The sequence below is a fragment of the Drosophila busckii genome, chromosome X, assembly GCF_011750605.1.
Source record: "Drosophila busckii strain San Diego stock center, stock number 13000-0081.31 chromosome X, ASM1175060v1, whole genome shotgun sequence".
NCBI lineage: Eukaryota > Metazoa > Arthropoda > Insecta > Diptera > Drosophilidae > Drosophila > Drosophila busckii.
Window position 1 is genome coordinate 4075457 of NC_046608.1, and position 21674 is coordinate 4097130.

Sequence of the window (21674 nt, forward strand, 5' to 3'; positions counted from 1 at the left end):
ATCACTGGATGTTTATGGGAATCAAAATATATATATTGTTTATTTATTTATATTATAAACAAAGTACTATGTACCATGCACGTAACTGTTTATTTGTTTAATTGGCGACACTTGTGTTTTTTGATTTTAGCAACTTTTTTGATGTCGTGGTGGCAGTTATTGTTTCAATTTGGTGAAAACTGTCTAAAAAAAACTTTTCAGTTTACAACACTAACATATGTTGGCTTGTAAGTGTGTTGTGTATGCGTGTGTGTGTGTGTGTATAAACTTGGCACGATGTGCGGCTTACAAGCATAAACAATTTCATTTCAAATTATTATTTTGATTTTGATTTTAAAGTTGCGGCACATCTGAAAAAAATGCACAAAAACAAACAAAAATTATAAACAAAGCTAATGCATAAAATTTTTATGTTGTTTACATTGTTGCAAATGCGTTCACGCACACACACACACACACGCACACACATACACGCATATATTGCATTTATACATAAGTTTAGCACATTTGGAACAATAAATATAAATAAAAACTGTTGGCGGCTGCTGTTGATTTAATTTTTGTGTCACAAAAAAAAATGTTTGGCCGATCGCCTATTGTACGATTCCAATTTCTGTTTCCGTCTGTGCTGTGTGCTTTATTTTATGCTATTTCAGCAAATTCTCTTGCACTACTTGCAGACAGAGTGAGACAGAGAGAGAGAGAGAGAGAGAGAGAGAGAGAGAGAGTGAAGCTTGAGGCTCGTGCGTCGGCAATTGTATTTTGTTGTTGCTCTTGGCAGCAAATGAAATAATATGAATTTATTTATTCATTTATCAATCGCGCAGTCATTTTTATGCCTTTGTGTATTTTTATCAATGCCGGCGCACTATATAAAACAAAAAAAAAAAAACGCAAGCACATACACTATAAACAATAAGGGAATACCGTTTTAACTGTTGGCGATCGAGCAACTAAATTAGCTAAATGAAATATGCTTAGCCTGGCTATTCCTCGTTGTCAGCGTAGGGTTGTCAACGCGCCTCAAACTACAAACGTTCAAAATGCTAAATAAGTTAATAAATAATTGTTATAGCATTTAAAGCCAGTAATATAGTTATGCTCGTTAAAAGCTACGCTTTAAAATTGTGCTAACTTGGCAACTCTGTTTTTCGCAATGCTCGCTCTCTCCCTCTCTCTCTCTCTCTCTCTCTCTCTCTCTGCCGATCGAGTTGCTGCCTAAGCCTGGCATGGAAAAAATTAACCTTGTAACTTATACAACACTGCTTACTGCTGTGATTACGTAAATGCAAACGTTATAAACATGAATATATGTATGTATGTATGTCATCAAGTCATCTTCCCTTATTTATGCTTTGCTTTGCTTTGCTTTTTCTGTTTGTATTATTATTTAGTATTGGTATGTCTGCTAGTTAAAGCAAACAAAGCAGACCGCCTACGTAGGCGCATGAGAAAGAGCAAGAGAAACAGAGAGCGAGCCAATGCTCTGCTGTCGAGAATTGTTTGCGTATGTGAGAGTGTTGTATGTATGTATAAGCATGTGGCAGCGCCGGCAAGTTCAATCACCTCTTGCATGTCTTTACTAGACGATTACTTATTTCTTATCCTGTCGGTTTAACTGTCACACACACATACAGTCATAACACAATTGATTGCCCGCGCTCGTTTAATAATTCTTTTTTTTCTGCTTGCTGCGCTCAGAGTGTAATGTAATTTTCTTTATTTCGCAGCGATTAGTGTAATTACACGCGGCGTATGATTGATATGGGCAATAAAATGTGTCGGCATAAACAGCTTGAACATAATAATAACTAAAAGCGTAAATAATTCTACTAGCTAAATTTTTTAGCAATGCATATGCATAGCTATATATACATATATTGGGGTTTGTGTATATAACGAATATAGGTTACGTATAGCAGTATGCAGGCTCATTTAAGTATGCTATAAAAATACAGCAAGTTCGATTTTCGAATTCGATTATTTCAACGTTGACGTATGACGCCGATAAATTTATGCGAATGACCTTGACGCACATTGTACACACTGTGACTTGTTGTGATTTCAAATCACGCTCTTTCATGCATACATACAACTTACATCATAATGATGTGTGAGACAGACAGACCGACCGACCGACCGACCGACCGACAGACAGACGTGCTGTATGCAATTGTACAACAAAATTGTTGGCTTTTGAATTTAAATTTATTTTTGGCCTAAATAAAAACATGTGGTATACATGCATGTGTGTATATTTAAATTGTTATCTTATTATTAAAATCATTACCACACACATTTGCTGCCAAAAGCGTAAATATAAATATACATATGCTTAAATAATGTTAATAATTCATTAATTTCGCATTAAACGTTGGAAACTAAGCCATTTTATAATTAAGATTTAATCGCAAGCTTATTTTACATTGAACTCTTAAGCCGCATGCTTTGCATACAAATTTTAGTTTAAGATAAACCGGTTAAGAAAGCCTTGACTTCGAAGTAATAGCATACATATGTACATATGTTGGAATATTCTACTGCCTGTGTATGTACATCATAGCTGCCACTGACATTTACACACATCCTTACTACACGCATACATACATACATATATTAACATACTTTTACGTACATTTGTATGCTTATACACGAAGAAAAAAAAAACAAGCATGGTAAATAAAGAAAATTGGTCAATAAGAGAGTTTCACCAATTGTCGCGCACCGTTATATGAGCTCACTGATGACAAGATTCTGGCAGCTGATGCTGCGGCCTGTCACGTTACATGCATACAAACACTCACACACACACACACACATACGAATGTAGTTTAGGGCACTCATCACTATCACATTTTAAACAACATCCCTTGCAAGCATATAACGGGATGTGCTTATGTATGTATGTGCATACATACATACATGTTAGCATAGATTTGTTCAACTGTATGTAAGCATGTACATCATGAAAATTGCGGAAAAAATGCAAATAAAAGTAGACAACACGCACGTTCGAACAATTTTCTGGCCTTTGACTTTTATATCGCTTATCAACATACATTTACATACATACGCTTTTATGCACGTCTCTGTATATAGCACACTATTCTGTTTTTTTTTTTTCTCTTCTCCCATATTCCAATTGTTCAAATGCAAATTGCATGTTTTGTATGTAACATCAAAATATTGTCACTGGCCGTTTGGCATAGAAAAAAACAAAAAATTTGTATCACAAATGTGTGTGAGAAAAAATACAAATACACATACACACGTTCGCACATCACAGGACATGCATTTGGCACAGAGTCCTTATGCAGTTAATGCCCAAAATACATTAATAAATTACTGTTTAGCTGCAGCACGTTGAAAATATATTACAATTTTTTTTTTTGCTCTCTCTCTTATAAGCTCGCAAGTTACTTTGGCTGCTGCTACTGCTTCTCGCTGCTCGTTGTGCCTGACTTTCTTCCTTGCCTGCCTCAAATTAATGGCGCATGCGCTTTGCCGTTTACTATGCAACAAAATGTTGTGCCCACACATACATGCTTACATACGTATACATGTCAAACATATGAGCACACTGTTAATGAATAAACAAACTTTAGTAACGCGTTTAAAATATTTCTGCAACTTTGCGTAATGCTTTATACCAATTTAATCAACTATTGCGGTAAATATTTCTGTACGCAAGTAACATCCAAAAATGTTAGGTGCAAGCAGCTCAGCAACAAACGAGCCCATATGTGCGAGCAGGAGGCCAAACAACATGAGCCGCTGTTAATTTAGCGGCACTGTTATGCTCATTTGGGCATGTTATTAAACAGCTGTTTGTAAACGTTACGACCACGAGTCTTCAAAATAACAAATTGTAAATAGTTAATATGGCTAGGAAACGTAAAATTCCCGTGCGCAAGCATCACGGTGTACGTGATCCACTTAAACAGATTGAACAGAAGGAAAAGAAGTAAGCTATACATACAATTTTATTTATTTATCCATTGATTTAAATTTATCATACGCAGATTGGCCAATGTGACTAACAATCCACCAACGCAGAACGATGAACAGCGCTCCTCACACAGATTTAAGCAGTTCAAACAATTGGCCGACGCAGCCAAGGCGGGCAAACGTCTCAAAATTGGCACTATAGGCAAAGAGGATAAACCAAAAGCCACCAAAAATGGCAGAAAAACAACAACACCCACAGTGGCTGGAAGCAAACATAAAAACATCAAACAGTTGGCTGATGAAACAGATGAGGATTATCTAAGGCGTGTGAATCGCATAACTAATGCATCTGTCAAGGAAGCACAATATGAAGCTAAATACGGCGTCAATGTTATACGTAATGCAAGCACCGGGGAAATAACACTGCAGAAGCGACCCAAAAACGAGATTGATGAACTGCTCAAGCAGAAGCAAAAGGAGCGTGCCTTAGCCAAATCGGGACGTAAAAAGAACAAAGGCAAACAACAGCCTACCATGGATGCCAAGACAAGCAAGGAGTTGATCAAGCGTGCCTTTAAAGAAGCAGACGAGGAAGAGAAACAAGAGGTTGGTGTAACTATTAAGTTCAATGAAGTTTAATTTAATGACTTACATAAATTGCAGCCAAAGCCGCTTGCAGAGTACAAGCATGATGTGTTTAAATTTGGTGAAATTGTTCATGAGCCCCCCACGTTGAAGACGCTGCCACGCAAGGCCAACAAAAACGAGACTGTGCCACGACCTGGTCGCAAAGCTAATCTGTTGCTCAAGTCGATAATGGACCCAGCAATAACAAAAGCCAAAACAAAAGCGGTTACAGTTGGTCCGCCCACCAAGCTACAACTTAAGGGCAAGCGCAAGGAACTGCCAGCTGCCACACGTAACATGCTCGAGAGTGAACGCAGCAAAATGATTGAGCTCTATCGCCAGCTAAAGAAGACTCAGAATGCCGCTTAGCACTAGTTTTTACCAACTTTTGTAAAGTTTATTTACTGTTCTTATTTTTTTTGTAACAAACGTTCAACAAAAGCAAATCAAATCAAATATACATATACATGTTATGTATGTACGGTAGCTGTATGCATGTTGTCTTATTTGGTTCACAGAATTTCGAAGTTTAAATATTTTTTGTCGCACGGTGAACGACGATAAGTTAAATTTAGCACCGCACATTAAAAAAAAACTTCTTACAGATAAATTTTTAGGAATTAGCTTAGGTGTACCTTAGGGCTCTGGTCCCGCCGCCCTCTACATGCTGCCGGAGCTCTGCTTTTGTAGGATTTGGGCAAAGCGCTGTGTTATCAACAATGAAGTGTCTATGAAACGGTCTACGCAATTGCTAAGGCATGTCTCGGTGGCATGATCGAGTTTGGTGCTCGGCTTGCCAACGCACTTCTCCCAGCAAATCTCATTGAACTCGTGTATCTATTCATTGCGGGCAAAATCAATTGGTTAATAAACAAATCAATGTGTGCGGTTATAACATTTGGTACCTGTGCATTGACCTGTGCCTTTTGTTTTTCAATCATAAGAAACTCCTGCAGCTCCTTATCGTTACCGGACAGATTCTCGAAGTCGGACATGTTGGCAATATTATTGGGCTAATGGGCGTTGCGTAAAGTTTTCAGTGAAAATTATTGCACACAAAAAAAATAAAGTAACTATTTGGGAATTTTTATAGATTTGAGGTTATATAAATCTGACAAAATGAGCAGCGTTGCCAGAGCGTTGACAGCAAGTGCCCTGAAACAGTGTTGCAAAATGTTGCGCATGGTCTACAAAATTTAAGTATCGATATGTATGGTAATCCTACAATTGGTACAAACAGATTTTTTCATTATATTGTATTTACATTTTTTAATGCTGACAACGCATATATCTCTTCGAATAGTTTTGATACATTTGCAAGTGTGTGCACAAAAAAAAAAGGAATAAAGTGCTCACGAATGTGGCAGCTACGCGAAGAAAACAATAAAGCCATAAATAGGCAAACAACGAATTAGACGATAAAAAAAAAGAAGTTTTTTTGTCTCTCTCTGTGTGTGTGTGTGTGTGTGACTGTGAGTGTGTGTGTTTTTGTTTTGGGAGCGCTGCACCTGCAATGGACGATAGCAGCAGCGGTGGGCACGCCTCAACGGCGGACAGCGCCAGCTTGGCAACCGCCTCACTACAAAGCGGCAGCTCCAGCCAAAATATCGTCAACGATGGCCTCATACACGTCTACAATTACATGCATGGCGACTATGAGCGCTTTAGCAACGAATTAACCTGTGAGCAAATCTGCACCAACGTAGCCATTCAGCTGCAAATTCTGCCAACTACACTCCTGTTATTTGGTCTGCGTGAGCATAGCAATGGACAATCGCCCGGGACACTTAAGATGAGGCAAAAATGGCAAATGCCGGGCGACAGGCTCTCGCCGAATGTGCGCTATGTCTTTCGTCTGCGTTTTCGCGTGCCAGAGCTGGACCGTCAGCTGCATCAGATTGATGACCACTGCCATAATTACTTATACTATCAAATGCGGTATGATATGCTGTACGAGCTTATACCCGAGATACGCTATCCAGAGCATAAAGATAAGGTTATGGGATTAGCGGTCATAGATATGTTCATTGACAAGGAGGAAAGAAAACTGCAGGCGCAGAACGTGGAGAAGGCATATAAGAATTATCTACCGCGCAGTTTATTTCGCGCACATCGCATGTTCGTGAAGACCAAATTAAAGCGCACTTTTCGCGATTTGAGCCTCAATCAACCGAATGTAGGCAGCCTTAAGTGGCATTATGAGCATCAGATTTGCGTCCTGGCACCCACCTATCTTACAGAAACCTTTAAGGCTACGGTCGAGCATCTACCCAATGAGCCAATGCTCGAATCTCTGACATTGGCCAACGGCAGCATCACAAGCATCTCAGCGCGCACCTCCACCAATACGCTAGTCACCGGGTCCAACACCACGCTCTCCACCACTGTCACCGCCCACAGCAGCAGCAACAATCATCGCAACGATGGCACAATGCCACACTATAGACCCTCTCACCAGCAGCTACAGTACCCCAGCTCCATACCCGTTTATGTGCGCCTCTATCATCATGATTCACCCGAACCGGGCTTGAAGGTTGCACGCGTAACCTCAGAAGCCACACTTAAGGTACGTGGCACCCTGCAACAGCAAGCAGCAAGCTAATTTGCCATCCGCCCTGGCCTTATCAGCATCGACAGTTGACGTAATCACTAAGCCCCCATGCCCCCAAACTATTTACGCCTCGCTACAGAGAAAAAAATTAGAATTTTATGCTAGCCTTGGCTCAAATCAGCTACTAAGAAAGTAATAAAAAGCCTATAATCTCTGCTCTAAAATATGTAGAGCTCTTAGCAGCGGAAATGGCTGTTTCTCTAAACTTTTTACTCAGCAATAATTTAACCCAAAGCTAAACACTAGGCCGATGCTGAGTAATGTGAGGGCGCCCACTTTAAACCGCCTACGCTTGCCATTTGCACAGCCTTAGGCTATCCTGTGCTCCTCTTTTTCAAATGTCAAAGTGTATGCAAAAATTACATTTTTGCACAAGCAAAAATGTAAAGCAAACACTATCTTCGTTCTTATAACATTTGACCTTATTCGCATAATTAACCAGCAGCACGCTTAAGCTGTATAAATATATGATTAATCATTTAATTTGGCAGAGATTTATATAGAAAAATGGGCTTTCAATGACCCGTGGGGACAATCACTCGCCATAAGTATATAAGCCTTAAGACATAAAGATTAGAAATATATCAGCTGTTATTTTTTGTTATACCCTTGGGATTAAGAAAGAGTTAGCTCAATTTGAGTCGAGACTTGAAATATATTATATGCCAAACTTGAACGTCCCTTGGGGCCCTTTGTAAGAACAGAAAAACAAATATTAAACTATTGGCAAACAATTACTACGCAAAGTATTCATGAGCTAGGCGTCCAATTGCAATTGCAACAACAATTCTTCTGATTTGCTTTTATAATTTTCGCATTAAATAATTGCTGATATGTATATATGAATGCATATATATATCTCGTTTTCTTCCTCAATATAAAATTACTCACTCAATGCATTAAATTTGCAGTGGAATCTGGTTGCCGTTGTCGAAGATATATTTACACTCTATAAGGAGAACGACCAAGTAGTTCGACTTGAAATCGTCGGTTTCCCCAATGGTTACCATATGCGCTTTGATACGGAGCATGAAATGAAATCATTCATTTCCTACTTGAGCATTTATATAAGGTAAGTGAATGAATTATGGCACTTGTCATTGATAAAAAAAAAATTGCAACCCAAACTAAACGCATACACTTTGTCTATTTAGGTTAACAGTCAAATGGATGCAGGACTTGTGTCCTTCATACAAGACACCCTCGTTGGAGGAACTCAAACGCTTATACTGCCATGGACCAATTGGCGGTAGCTATTCGTTTACTAAGCTGCACGAGAATGGCGACAAATGTGGCAGCTACATTGTGCGTCAGTGCGATCGCGAATACAATACATACTACATAGATATAAATACTAAAATGTAAGCTTATCTACTAATCGATTCAGTACATAACGTTTGTTGTTAAATGTCAAAATGATTACTTGAAAGCATAAGGTTTCAAATGCAAATATCTATGAGCAAAGTCAGCATAGGCAGAGAGAGTTTTCCAATTTTATATTTGACTCAATAAAAACATTTTGGTTTAAGCCTTGCATATTAAATGACTATCAGAAGATTATTAGATTATTATGATTTTGTTTGCTTAATTTGTTTTGACATTTGCATATAAACAAAATGTTTGGCGTTTGATTGATAACTTAAATACTTATTAAAATCAAAAATGTTAACTCACTTTGCAGTGTGGCAAGCGGCAGCGACCATCAGCGTTGTCAGACCGAAACTTTCCGGATTTTGCGCGGTCAGAACTGGAAACTGGACGTGGACGGCGATCATTCCTTTGAGCAGCTATCGAAGTTGGCGCAATTTATACGCACTGATAGCTCCGATCGCATACGCGTGCCGGCCTCGAAATATGATAAGCCGCCTTTGTTGTTGCTTTGCTTGCCAAAAAATTTGAAAACCAAAAAGACTGAAACGGAATTGAGCGAGGCGGAATTACAGCGTCGCAATCCACAGATATTCAATCCCAAAACTGATCTGCAGTGGTACGAATATTCAATAAATCACACAGACAACGATAAAGTGTTTACCATGCGCGGCGACTGGATACAGCAGGGCGCCTTCAAGGATGTGCCGGTTACCATGAAGATGCTCAAGCACGATGCCAATCTGCATGAGTTCATGAAACTAGCGCACACCTGGAGCACCATACAGTCGCCTCAGTTCATCAAGCTGTACGGCATAACTATGTCAGTGCCATATACCATGGTCATGGAGTATGCCGAGCATGGACAGCTAAACAAGTTCCTGCAGGCGAATCGCAGCATCAGCATGCTTTGTCTGCTGGACATGATGCATGGCCTGGTGCGTGGCATGCACTACTTGGAGGATAGCAAGATAATCCATAGCTACATACGCTGCGCCAATCTCTATGTAACCAAATATGATCAGGAGAAGCACGAGCTGCACGCCAAAATCAGCGATCCTGGCTATGCGCGTCCCTACAAACGCAGCGAGTGAGTGGGATTATTTTTAAGCAAACAGTCCATTGGTTATTGCTTGTCGCGCACTCTGACTTTTGTTGATATTAATATTTGCCATTTGTTTGGTCTTGCAGCTCGCCTTGGATACCATACAACTATTACAATAATCTAGAGGCTGCCAAGCTGGATCCCAGCACACAACTATGGGCCTTTGCCACTACCATGTATGAGATTTTCTCACGCGGACAGATTGCATTGGAGCAGTTTGAGCAACGCGATCTGATCCAACATCGTTCATTGCACAGCTTTATATTAAGGCCGTTGCATCGGCGCTTGTGCCCGCCCGAAATGACTGAGACCATTATGGATGGCTGGAGCGATGATCCCGATAATCGCTTTAATCTACACACAATCTTTACGCGCTTAAATGAAATTAAGAATCGCCTGCAGCGCCCCTACGACATGCCACAAAACGAAGCAGAGTCAAGTAAGTTATAAGTTATACATATAACAAACTTGAGTATTAATTTCATATCATTTTGCAGTTGAGGAGGACTCTTTGGATGACATCAATGCTTTGATTAATGGCTATGGCAGCCACAGCTCGAATCATTCAGATGCAGGCGGAATGGTTTTGTACAACGAAGGACTGAATAGCGAGTTCTTTGTCAATTCGCATGATATGCCATTGGTTATGCCATTGGAGGACTGCAAGGTGAAATATCGTGAGAAGGATAAAATCGGGCAGGGACACTATGGCACCGTTTATCTCGGTGAACTCGAATATGATGACAAAAATCGTCCCAAGGAGCAGGTGGCTATCAAGAAATTGCGCTCCATGCAGGTCACTGAAGATTTTCTACGTGAAATTGAAATAATGCGCGCCTTGAATCATCCCAATGTGGTCAAGTTTAAATACTGGGCCATCAAATCACAGAGCATCATTATGGAATACTTTGAGTTTGGCTCATTCATTGTCTATCTAAGTTCACACAAGCCAAGTCTAACCGATGCCCGCCTCTTAGCCTTTGCATTAGATATTGCCAAAGTAAGTTCCCCAATCTTTTCATAAAATTGTGACTAACTAATCTTATTTGCTTTGCAGGGCATGAACTATTTGTCCGGCAAATCTCTCATACATCGCGATCTGGCCGCTCGTAATATTCTAGTTGATCGCAACTGCGTAAAAATCTCAGATTTTGGCCTAGCGCAATTCGCCAATGCGGATGGCTATTATTATGGTACAAGCCAACGTGATATACCAATTAAATGGTAACTTGAAAAACTATTTACTTAGTATTTGAAATACTTAATCACTTACTTTGCACTTCAGGTATTCACCGGAGGCCATTGAAACCTGCAAATTCTCATCGTATTCAGATGTCTGGAGTTATGGCGTTACGCTGTTCGAAATGTTTTCAGGCGGTGAGACACCGGATCTATTCAAGGGGCAAGCTTTAACCCAAGAAGAATTTATTAAATGCTTGCGCAAGGGTGATCGGTTAGTCTATATAAATATAAAATATATGTAGTTGTTTAAATCCATTTATTTATATTTTTGACAGCTTACCTCAGCCTTTGCTTTGTCCGGATTTCGTATACAACGATATGATGCTGCCCTGCTGGCATGAGATCCCAAAATCTCGTCCTACTTTTAGTAAAATTATACAAATTATACAGGCACAGGTTGGCGTTAATATAACACAACAGCAACAAGAGCAACAGCAACAACAACTGCAGCAGCAGCAACAGCAGCATCAACAGCAGCAACAGTAATTTTTGCAATTAAAGGTGAAATCTTCATTAGCAGTGATTGGAAGTTTAATCAGAATTGACCTAAGCGTGTTAAAAACGCGCATTTATACATAACTTATAGGTATCGTAAACGTAGCTTATACATACATGTTTTTATCATTTTAAGTTGTTATCCTACTACTTTTAATTACTTGACACACGAAAATCGTTTTTAAAACGTACATTTTAAGCTTTTTTACATAAACATTGTGCATTACACTTCTCTCTTTTAGATATTGTTTTTTTTTTTCTTTGTATTTGTCCTAAAACAAATTTGCCCTTGTTATTATTTTTACAAATTTATTCTAATTATATACTATATGTGTAGTAGTATGTAAGTCTGCAATGATTGGAACTAGAGCTTAAACTGGCTGCCTTTTCAAGTACTTGAGCACAAAATTTGCTTTTCGTTAAAGTCTCTGCTATTTTAGTTTGTTATTACTTATAGAACACATTGTTAAATAATGCTTAGCTTGATAGTATATAAATTCAAATATACACCCAACGACGAATTAAGCAAGCAAAGTGAAAAAAAAATCATATTTTATGTAAATTTAAGTGTACGCAACTTATATATGTCTGTGCACTAGTATATGTAGGTAATGTTTATGTATGAAAACAAATTTTAAAAAATCGAAAAAGATATTGACAACGTTTTGGGGAGAGTCAATTAAACTTTATACACCATATACATATGCCATTTTTAATCAATAAAACTGCAATGAATTGAGTATCTGATCTGTCTTTTCAATTTTTGCATACAAATGAAAGAGATAGCGATATCATTGTTATGATTGTGTTCAAGGCGAATTAGAAAGAGAAGAGAGAGAGGATGCGTGCATCGTTTTCCTGTGGGAAAAATATTTTAAACTGTTATGTTTTAAAAGCTTAACTGGAATTGGCTAAAATTAGGCGCCGGCTGATACAGCAAAAGTAAGTATAGGGTAAGTAAGAAAATCATGGGCCAAGTAAAAATGTTGGAAAATTTGAAATAATAAAAAACAATAGTAATAACAATAGTTGTAATAAAAGAAATAAAATCAACAACAAAATAAAATATAATAATACAAATAACTAACATATAACTGGCTTAGTTTATTATATTAAAACTAAGTTATGATTTAATTAAAAAACTTCTTGTTTTGGTTTCTTTAATGAGTATTACTTAATTCTTACATATTGTTAGTACCTCATATAATATGGGAATAATGCTCTTATATTTACATTTTTTTTTCTTATACATCTGCTGACGTGCAACAACAAATATAATAAAGTGAGTATTATTTAATTTAAGAATTCAGCTGTTACTTTACTGTTTATAATTTTTGGAAGGCAACCATGAATAAGAATATACCTATGTACATATTTTTATTTTGTATACTTATGTATTCATTTATATTGATAATCTATTATAGATTTTGGTTCTTTTTTTTTTTTAATTAAGCAATGATAATTCCAAGGCATACGTAGTAAAAATATCATACAAAAGATCTAGTCTAGTCTATTTCAATAAGTCTAATATTACAATTTTGAGAATGAGCTATATATGTTTGAATTAAAACTCTGCTCTTAAAATTGTATGCTGAAAATAATTGTGGAGTTAACATAACTTATTGAATGCCTAACGTAATTTGGGAATAATTTAACAGTTAGGCAATGCTCACAAAGTGTTTGCCCAATGTCCATTATGCCCACCATATTCCTGCTAGGAACCATCGGTTTTTGTTGTCTGTTTTTGCTTTTTCAATGTTTCCAAAACACCAGCAAAGTTCGCCGTCTTCTTCTTGGCCGACTTTGGTGTGGATGTTTGACTCCTGACGCGCATTTGTGTGGGCGCCACATCATCGCTAAAATCGAAATCATTGTTTTTCTGTGGTCTACAAAATAAAAACATTTAATATAAGCATTAATAAGTTTACTTTGCACTACATACTCTTGCTCCACGGCTTCGGCGGCAACTTCTAGCTCTTTGCTGTTGCCACTCGTACTGGCATCTGGAGATGGAGCACGCCGGCCAGGGAATTGCCATTGTAGGTCTGGTATTGTGCCCGATTCCAGCAATAAATAGTAGCTTTCCAATTCTTCTGCATTGGCGGAGAACTTATCAGCTGTCGTGGCAGGCTCAACGTCGGTGGACATGCTTTTTTGTTTATTCAATTTTACTTAATTTAAAAATGCGAAGTTAATTTTATGGCAGTGTTGTTATTAACAAGAAAAACTTGGCTATTTTCTTGAAAGTTTTGGTATTTTAAGGCTACTTTTAGCTATTTTAATGTTGATTCCGCCAAAAGTATCGATACAAAACAGTGCTGTAAAATATCTTTAGCGGCTGCAGTTTTAAAAGCAATAGCGCAATTTGTTATCAACTAACATTTTTTATCTACAATCAGTCTTAATATGTTATATTGAGCTCAAAAGTGAGCAAAAATGGTTGCCAACACAAATTACAATGAATGAAGTAAGGGCAACGTATTAATAGGGATTACAAAAAGCATTTGTTCGATTTATTTTATATTTTGTTTTTATTTTTGATTACTAAATTCTTAGAACTTTATGCAAAATTATCATCTCATTCTTATACTCATCTTAACTGGCTTACAATCATTCATCATGCAAAAACGTGCTCCTGCCACTCCATTTGCGCTCTAGAGAAAGAACGAGAGCGAGAGAGACTGCGTCCATCATTTTTTTCTTTATGATAATCTTATAAAATATACATATTAATATTGTTGCTGTTTTGTTTTTCGTTTTTGTTTGTTGTATACTCGTATATGTATAAAAAAGAATAATTATATTAATTAATTAATTAATTAATAATAAACACAATTTCATTGCAAAAGAATTTCTACAATACGTAATTAAATACGGATACGTCCTGATCATTGGTGTTGCCACCACCCCCGCCTCCGCCGCCGCGATTTGAAGAGCCCGATGACTTATTGGAACCGTGGGCGGCAATGGTGAGCTGATTGGTCTGATGTATAACAGAGGTGATGTCACTTTGCGAAGCGGATATATCCTTGCTGGTGAGCACATCGGAGCTGCTCGAACCCGACGAGATGTGTCGCTCGGCAATGCCGTACTGTATTGGCTGATAGCCATGACTGGGATTGTACGTGGCCGAGTATGGCATATAAATGGGAGGATTAGGCAACGGTCCAATGTCGCTGGTAATGCTCTCCGTGTCCGCATGACTGAGTGCATGCGGGTGTGGATGCGTGCGCAAGTTGGGATTGCGCTCCTCATTCACCACATAGTAGCATTGCTCGGAGAAGGTCAGCTTGTTGACCGTGTGCTTGATATAATTGTTTCGCAACATGGCGGAGACAATGCGACGCGCCTCGCGCCTATCCTGCACATCCTCGACATTCTCCAGCACCCAGTTGACAGCGTCGGCGCCAATAAAAGCATTTGGTATGGTTATCTTTAACCACATGCGATCACGTATCTCCAAGCCGCTGTCTGGCTTGGTCATGGCCTTCACAATCTCCTCCAGATTATTCTGATCCAGACGCTCTTTGATCGGCTCTGGTATGTCCGCCATAATACTGTCGTGCGAGGTTAGAGCCTGTGTATGCGCTACCCAAGCGCCTGGGTCGATGGGACGCACCGGCTCCGTGCGCGGTATGGTAAAGTAACCCTTGGGATTGGGATCCCAGCATTTGGCCACCACCAGCTTGATGGGTCCCGGCTTTTGCACTACCTCGCGCAACACACGCACTGCCTCATCATTGGTCATGTTCTCGAAATTGACATCGTTCACCTGCAAGATCATGTCGCCGGGCTCAATGCGTCCATCCAAGGCAACAGCGCCGCCCTTCATAATGCTGCCCACATAGATGCCACCATCGCCGCCACGATTCGACTGTCCCACAATGGAGATGCCAAGAAAATTAACCGCCTCCATATTAATGGAAACAGTAATAATGTTTAGCGACATGGTGGAGTCGGTTATGGAGCTGTATGACGAGGTGCGCGACATGCTGGGCGCACGCTTTTTGCGTCTCTGGGGCTTCTTGCGCACCTGCAGACGCTGCACGCTGCTGTAGTCGGTCATGTCGCGATCCAATGTCAGTTCCGACTCTGTGCCAAAGAGACTGGTCGAGTCCAGATCGCTGGACAGCACTGAGGCTGATTGATATGTAAGTGGCGGCGGTTGCAGCATTTGCAGTGGCGCTAGCTTATGTTGTTGCTGCTGTTGATGCTGCTGCTGTTGTTGCTGCTGCTGATGTTGCTGCTGTTGTTGCTGTTGCTGCTGCTGTTGTTGCTGCTGCTGCAGCGCCAAATGGCTGCGTACTCGCATTTCACATTCGCTGGGTGGCAACTCGGAGCAATTGTCGGACTGATTGGTGCCGTCGGCGGACACAAGCCAGGACACGACGCGTCCATTGAAGCAAGGCAATATTGTTGCATCGTCGGCGATTTCCTCTTTGACCACACCAAAGTCGGCGTCCATGGATTTAAAGAAATACTTGTAGTTGTTGTTCTGTTTGTTGAGCACCATTTTGAAGTCTTTGAGTGTCACCTGAGCGGAGGGTATCGGTATTTTAACCAAGTACGGTGTGCTCTCGTCGTCAATATGATAGATGACTTTCGTCTCTTGGCCATTTGGTCTATCTGTATCCATTGTGTGTGTTTCTATGTGCGTCTATGTCTGTGTGTGTGTGGGCTTTTTTCTTTGATTTGTTTCTTCTTTTCGCTCTTGTCTAAATTCGTTGCGTTCGCTTTATTATTTTTTGTTGCTCACTTTTCCGCTTTGTTTATTGCTAGTTTAAGTTTGGAGTCTGCACTTTTCATTTACACACACACACACACACCAAACAAAAAAAAATTTTCCCTTTTCTTTTTCTCTTCTACATGTACGTATGTACTCCTCTCGCTTATGCTTTTTGGGCTGGGTTCCTCCTTCTTCATTTGTGTAAGCAATTGCACTGCTTTTATTGCAGCTCATCAATGCATTTTCATTAATTGCACACGCTTTTGGCTCGTACACTTAACAATATTGTGTACAATTGTTATTTTTGGGCGTTTAAAACTATAATTTTATGGAGACAAATATATACATATATATTTTCTTTTGATTTTAAACACCGCGTGGATGACACTGTGTTGCTGGCAATATGCATAACATTGTTACATTAGTGTGACCAGTCAGTAAGAATAACACCGCCTGTAATGCTGAGCTTAACACTAACAGCGAGATAACATTACAATTAGAAGCAGCGATAACAGCTTACAATTGAAATGAATTAATAATTTATTTTTAAACGAATAAGAATTTTACAATTGTTAAGTTGCTGATTTTTTGCAAAAAGAAATTAAAGCCAAAAGATAATAATTTTCAAAAGATTTTATTGATTAAAAAAAATGAACAAACATTTTCGAAACCACGCAGACATAAAATTAAATCCATTTTATTTGCTTACAATTGCCAATAGCTATACATAAAATTTTAAATTAAAAATAGATAAGTATATTTATTTATACTTCTTTTATTTGATTGTTTACACCATAACAGTAGGGCGTACAAGTTTATTGTTTTACATGTAAAATGAACTAATTTGTTATTATTGTATTGCGAATTAAAAAGTGTGTGTGTGTGTGTGTGTGTTGTCTCTGGTTGACAAAGTTCGTTATGGACTAACATACATACATATGTAAAAATTATGTTTAAAAATTATTAATTTCAGTATCTATCGAAAGTCAAAATGATATACTGTGGGCAATATTTTGAACCCGTTTTGCATGTGGAAGTTTTACATTTAAATTAATATTATTACAATGTACTTTTACAACTATATATGCATGTTATTTTAGTATATTTGTATATGTATATCCATTAATACATATGTATATAGACATATGCGATATATATAACGAACAGCTAGAGCGTAACTATTATGCTAAAGTAACTATTACAACTATCTTTAAACGAAGTTTAAAAAAAAAAAAAGAAATAACCATTATTATAGGTATTACTCTGAAAATACATGTATGCATATATTTTAAGATGTGTGTGTGTGTGTTTTTAGAGGGTTTTCCTTTAATTAGTCATAATTGTACAGGCGTAGATACATATACTCTACGTATGCATACGCCACATTCATAAGCAACAGCTCTACTTGGCTGTAACCATCTCAACAAGATCGCTTGTCAAAGCGAGCGAGTCAATAATGTCAATTAAGATCTCCACCTCCTTGGCATTATTGACGACCTCGGGTGCGCCCAACAGATTTACATGCTTGCCATCGATATTAGCGTAGAAGCATTTGTTTTTAAAGATAATGGCACGATCAAAGGGCACACGACACTTGTTGCGGTCCAACACCGAGCGACGGAAGAGCACGCAGGATGGCTGATATTTGTGACGCTCATCTTCGGCAATGTTGTAGCTCTTGAGATCACCCGTATAGATCGTCATGCTTTGGCGTTGCAGCAGATTTGGCGAGACTTTATAGAGCGTTACCTTGCTGGTCCACTTGCTAGACGGCACCTTGATGCGTGATGCCAAATTGGCCAATTTGATTAGGGGCAATTCAAGGCTGGTGCGTTGCTGCCGTGTCTTGTACACCACGTCTTTGGGCGTGCCTATCACATGCCATGTCTCATAGCAGGTAACCTTCTTGATAATGCGTCCTTCTTCCTCACAGTAGGTGGTGGTTTCGGGTGGAAAATATTTTGGTGGCTTGACAAGATCAGTGATATCATTGTGGTTCGTCTTGACGATGTGGTTTGTTAATAATGCTGCAGCTGTTGCTGCCGTTGCTGGAGTCGCTGCATTGGATGTGTTGGTGCACGGACTTGCCGGCTTCTTGAATACATCATCATCGGTGCCTTCGGCCAATAGCTTGGTCAACTTGCGATCTGTGCCTGCAGCTGGCTGTTGACGCTGCTTATTGTTGTTGTTGTTAGCATTTGCGGGTGCTGCGGTTGTTGCCAGCACATTTCGTCGCGTTGCCAAGAATTTACCGCCGGCTGCTGCTGTAGATGTTACTGTCTGAGTTCCAGCAGCTGTAGATGCAGCAGAAGCTGGTTGACGTCGCACTGCCCGCGGCGCAACCGTTACCTCCTCGTCAGCATGCAATTCCTCCTCGGCAGCGCCCATGCTTATCATGGGCTTGACCAGCGGTTGCGACTTCTTGCCCATTTCTGAATTGAGTATACGCGGTCGTGGCTTGGCGGCCAACACCGCCGGCGTTGCCTTAACAGCACCAGCTGCTAGTAAAGGTTTTCCTCTCAAGGTGATGGTGTTAGTGCTGTTGGTTGCCGTTGTTGCTGTTGCTACCATTGGCTTGATACGCTTGTTGTTGGGGCTTAGGCTGCTAGTTGATGTATTGCTGTTGTTTAACGAATTATTGCTGCTGCTGCTGTTGTTGTTGTTGGTGCGCGTTGCAGGCGACAGCTGCTGCTTTCTGTTGTTGTTGTTGCCAGCAGCGGCGGTGCGTGTGATGAGTACATCGTCTTGATTAATTATTTCATCTATGTTGACAATTGTAAATGTAGGCACATCATCGCGCCCCGTGGACTTTTCGATAGCTGCTGCAGCAGTAACGGTTGCATTGGCAGCTGAACGCACTGCGGTGCCCGAGCGTTGGACAACAATGGTGCTGCGTGCTCCTGTTGCGGCTACAATTGGACGCTTGGCCGCATTGGCTTGCGCCAAACGCAAGTTGCTGTTGCCGGCAGTGCTAGCCAGCGTAGTCTTGCCCTTGGCCTGTTGCAGTGTCAAAGTTTTGGTGGTGCTGCTGCCATTGATAAGCGGCGCTCTTGAAGTCAATGGTTCGCCAGCTAAACGCTTGCGTGCCACAGGAGAATCCTTATGTTCCTCCAGCTTGCGTTTAGTGCCCACCACTACTGGGGCTGTTATATGTGGACGCGTTATGCTGCCAGCTGTTTGTATATTGCGGCGCAGCTGCTGGAGCGGCATTAGGCCTGCGTTGCGTGCGCTGGGCGTCTGAGCTTGTGTATGTGTAGCAGTTGCAGCAGCGGCGGATTTGGGTGGACGTCCACGTCCACGTTTGGCCGGCAGCTTGCGTCGCTGCTCAAATTCGCTGTCACTTATTTCATCATCGTCATCGGATTTGTGCAGCTGCGGATTAAAGGCCGCATCACGCACTTCATCGTCGTTGTCCTCCTCTATAAGCTCAGCCAGGTCTGCATCCAAATCGTCATCGTCATCGGCAAACAAATGTTTGACCAAGCGCTTGGTGGGACTCTCGCTGCCCAGAGTTCCAACATATTTGGGTGTTACAAGATCCTCGCTAGCGTATTTGGGATTTGGTTTAATTGAGCGTCGCGAGCGACTTGCTGCAATTGTGGGCGGCGGCGCCGCTGGCGACAATGGGGCGGCTATTTTAGATTGTTTAAACATTTTTAATTTGGCGGCGCTGGTGTCAACAATGGGTGTTGTGCTTGAATTGCGTCGCTTTCGCAGCTGAGTGGGCGTCGCTGTGGGCGTGGGTGTTGGGGTAGGTGTAGGGGTGGCTGCCTCAACTTTCAACTGACGACTGCGTGTGGCAATTGGAGTGCTTGCCGCTAGTGTCGAGGACTGTCGGCGCTCAATTTGCGTGGTGCTAGCCACACGACGTGAAGTGCGTGTCTCTCGTATTTTGTCTGTCTGCGGACTGTTGCTGCTCTTGGCGGCAACAGTGGCTTTACGAAGAACAATTTTTTGTTTGCCGAATGCTGCTGGTGCGATTGGCTCAGATTCCTTCAGATTTTTCACATATACAAAGCACGAACGTGTCTTTCCAGTGTCAGCTGTAACTTTTTTACCAGCTCGCATCTTTCATTAGTCACTGCAAGTATAATTGTTAAATAAAATTAATTAAAACTATTTTCTTTCTGCAACCGAAAACGGTTTCTGTCGTCAAAAATGCAAAACAAAACAAATCTGCAAAAATACTGCGCGCTGGCAACACTGCGTGCTGGCAATACTGCACTCTCACAAACTAAGGATGGCCGCTCACAGAGCTGCGTGAGTGCATGTAACTATTGATAAGGAAACTGATTGTAAAATATTATAAGATTCAACTATACAATCTTTACCGCAAGACACTGTAGTATTATAGTTTACCGTAATCTATAATATAAATTAAATTAAAATTATTTTCTGGCTGATTTTACGTTAAAAACCAATCTATTGCATTGTTTGCGTGTTGGCAACGCACTCTCACGCTGCCATCACTGTTCTAATTGCGCGACAACTCTGGCGCCCATTTTTATTTTTCCTTCTTTTTTTGTGTCATTTTTGGTGCTCTATTAGCAACTACGTTGATTTTTGCGCGCCAGTTGTGTACATATATGCACACCCAGAGATATATGTACCTATTTATTAATATATGTATAAAATTATGTACACATTTTAAATATGCATTTGCCGTTATAATTTATAAACACTGCTTATGCCTGCTGCCTTGCCAGTATTTTGTAACAACACCAACTGCACTTACATTTAAAATGTTTTACATTTTCTCGTTTCTTTTATTTTTATTATTATTATTATAAACGAATTTGTGCTTTCTGTTTTCAACAAACACACACACACTTTCACTGCACTCTCTGCTCTCGATTGCGATTGTGTTTAACAAGTCGTCCCTGTTCGCAGAATTGGCTCAGCAGCAAATTGGCAACGCTGTGCATTTAACTTTGCTTAGCTGAAAAATATTTTAATAATATGATTACAGACAGAGCAGTCATATAACCGAAATATTATATTTTGTTTTGTAAACTTTGCGCGCGCCCGTATTGCTTCTGCCTGCTTAGAACTGAGAAATAAAATTGTGTGGCGCTGCCAGGCCAGCAATGTTTTTTCTACCCAACTGTACCACACATACACGCACAAACAGCAGCGCTGCTACCCCGTGGTCTGCGCATTCAACAGCATAAATAATCAAATTGTTCCATTTACTTTTGCTTGACGCCTGACGCGATATTTTATTAAGCACAAATAAAATTTTAAATAATATTTTACTTGGTTTTTTTTTTTTGCTATAACACTTCTCTTTGGAAACTGTGAAATACCACTTCCCGCGCTCACTATTTTCGATGTCGATTAACAAGAGCACTGCCACTCGCTATGAAATTGTGAAATGAAAGTAGAGAGAAAAGCGAAGAGAGCAATAAGCGAGAAACAAATGGCGAAATTCGAGCTGCCAGCTTGTTATTCCAAAATAATTTGCTGTGAACTCTTTTTAGCAGGTTGGCAGCATATGACATATACACATATGAATGTCAGTGTATGCGTAATGTTTTTATTCTAGAATTACA

General features: G+C 40.0%; 6 protein-coding genes across 7 annotated transcripts; 2 read left to right on the forward strand and 4 right to left on the reverse strand.

Moving 5' to 3' along the window:
• The first annotated feature begins 3841 nt into the window (after positions 1-3841).
• On the forward strand, positions 3842-4954 carry LOC108605765 (coiled-coil domain-containing protein 137). Its single transcript, XM_017995567.1, has 3 exons — positions 3842-3964; positions 4023-4554; positions 4612-4954. Exons 1-3 carry the CDS (start codon positions 3882-3884, stop codon positions 4942-4944), a joined length of 948 nt encoding a protein of 315 aa, XP_017851056.1. The 5' UTR covers positions 3842-3881; the 3' UTR covers positions 4945-4954.
• A 19-nt stretch (positions 4955-4973) lies between these two features.
• LOC108605766 (mitochondrial import inner membrane translocase subunit Tim8) lies at positions 4974-5686 on the reverse strand. The gene is made up of 2 exons (XM_017995569.2): positions 5481-5686; positions 4974-5412 (listed from the first exon to the last, which is right to left on the reverse strand). Exons 1-2 carry the CDS (start codon positions 5568-5570, stop codon positions 5236-5238), a joined length of 267 nt encoding a protein of 88 aa, XP_017851058.1. The 5' UTR covers positions 5571-5686; the 3' UTR covers positions 4974-5235.
• A 159-nt stretch (positions 5687-5845) lies between these two features.
• On the forward strand, positions 5846-11624 carry LOC108607053 (tyrosine-protein kinase hopscotch). The gene is made up of 9 exons (XM_017997665.2): positions 5846-7141; positions 8098-8258; positions 8341-8547; positions 8868-9644; positions 9746-10098; positions 10157-10659; positions 10717-10883; positions 10945-11112; positions 11177-11624. Exons 1-9 carry the CDS (start codon positions 6089-6091, stop codon positions 11385-11387), a joined length of 3600 nt encoding a protein of 1199 aa, XP_017853154.1. The 5' UTR covers positions 5846-6088; the 3' UTR covers positions 11388-11624.
• Positions 11625-12874: 1250 nt separating this feature from the next.
• Positions 12875-13596, reverse strand: LOC108606134. Its single transcript, XM_017995987.2, has 2 exons — positions 13339-13596; positions 12875-13282 (listed from the first exon to the last, which is right to left on the reverse strand). The coding sequence occupies exons 1-2, from the start codon at positions 13542-13544 to the stop codon at positions 13111-13113; spliced, it is 378 nt and encodes a 125-aa protein (XP_017851476.1). The 5' UTR covers positions 13545-13596; the 3' UTR covers positions 12875-13110.
• Positions 13597-14232: 636 nt separating this feature from the next.
• On the reverse strand, positions 14233-16499 carry LOC108605551 (segment polarity protein dishevelled). Its single transcript, XM_017995312.2, has one exon. It carries the CDS (start codon positions 16030-16032, stop codon positions 14251-14253), a length of 1782 nt encoding a protein of 593 aa, XP_017850801.1. The 5' UTR covers positions 16033-16499; the 3' UTR covers positions 14233-14250.
• A 398-nt stretch (positions 16500-16897) lies between these two features.
• On the reverse strand, positions 16898-21460 carry LOC108607077 (flocculation protein FLO11). 2 transcript variants are annotated; one of them, XM_017997699.1, is made up of 2 exons: positions 21379-21460; positions 16898-20203 (listed from the first exon to the last, which is right to left on the reverse strand). In XM_017997699.1, the coding sequence occupies exon 2, from the start codon at positions 20188-20190 to the stop codon at positions 17524-17526; it is 2667 nt and encodes an 888-aa protein (XP_017853188.1). In that variant the 5' UTR covers positions 20191-20203; positions 21379-21460; the 3' UTR covers positions 16898-17523. The 2 variants fall into 2 exon arrangements, with proteins under 2 accessions (XP_017853188.1, XP_017853187.1); XM_017997698.2 differs by lacking the exon at positions 21379-21460 and adding an exon at positions 20858-21355.
• Positions 21461-21674: the final 214 nt, after the last annotated feature.

What these genes read in the sequence shown, in the direction of transcription:
- LOC108605765 (XM_017995567.1), top strand. Translation starts at nt 3,882, where the DNA reads ATGGCTAGGAAACGTAAAATTCCCGTGCGCAAGCATCACGGTGTACGT. An exon ending in ATTGAACAGAAGGAAAAGAA is followed by an intron (nt 3,965 to 4,022) that starts GTAAGCTATACA and finishes TATCATACGCAG; the next exon opens with ATTGGCCAATGTGACTAACA. An exon ending in ACGAGGAAGAGAAACAAGAG is followed by an intron (nt 4,555 to 4,611) that starts GTTGGTGTAACT and finishes CATAAATTGCAG; the next exon opens with CCAAAGCCGCTTGCAGAGTA.
- LOC108605766 (XM_017995569.2), bottom strand. Translation starts at nt 5,570, where the DNA reads ATGTCCGACTTCGAGAATCTGTCCGGTAACGATAAGGAGCTGCAGGAG. An exon ending in AGGCACAGGTCAATGCACAG is followed by an intron (nt 5,413 to 5,480) that starts GTACCAAATGTT and finishes CGCAATGAATAG; the next exon opens with ATACACGAGTTCAATGAGAT.
- LOC108607053 (XM_017997665.2), top strand. Translation starts at nt 6,089, where the DNA reads ATGGACGATAGCAGCAGCGGTGGGCACGCCTCAACGGCGGACAGCGCC. An exon ending in CGTCCCTACAAACGCAGCGA is followed by an intron (nt 9,645 to 9,745) that starts GTGAGTGGGATT and finishes TTGGTCTTGCAG; the next exon opens with CTCGCCTTGGATACCATACA. An exon ending in TTGCATTAGATATTGCCAAA is followed by an intron (nt 10,660 to 10,716) that starts GTAAGTTCCCCA and finishes TTTGCTTTGCAG; the next exon opens with GGCATGAACTATTTGTCCGG.
- LOC108606134 (XM_017995987.2), bottom strand. Translation starts at nt 13,544, where the DNA reads ATGTCCACCGACGTTGAGCCTGCCACGACAGCTGATAAGTTCTCCGCC. An exon ending in GCCGAAGCCGTGGAGCAAGA is followed by an intron (nt 13,283 to 13,338) that starts GTATGTAGTGCA and finishes TTTATTTTGTAG; the next exon opens with ACCACAGAAAAACAATGATT.
- LOC108605551 (XM_017995312.2), bottom strand. Translation starts at nt 16,032, where the DNA reads ATGGATACAGATAGACCAAATGGCCAAGAGACGAAAGTCATCTATCAT.
- LOC108607077 (XM_017997699.1), bottom strand. Translation starts at nt 20,190, where the DNA reads ATGCGAGCTGGTAAAAAAGTTACAGCTGACACTGGAAAGACACGTTCG.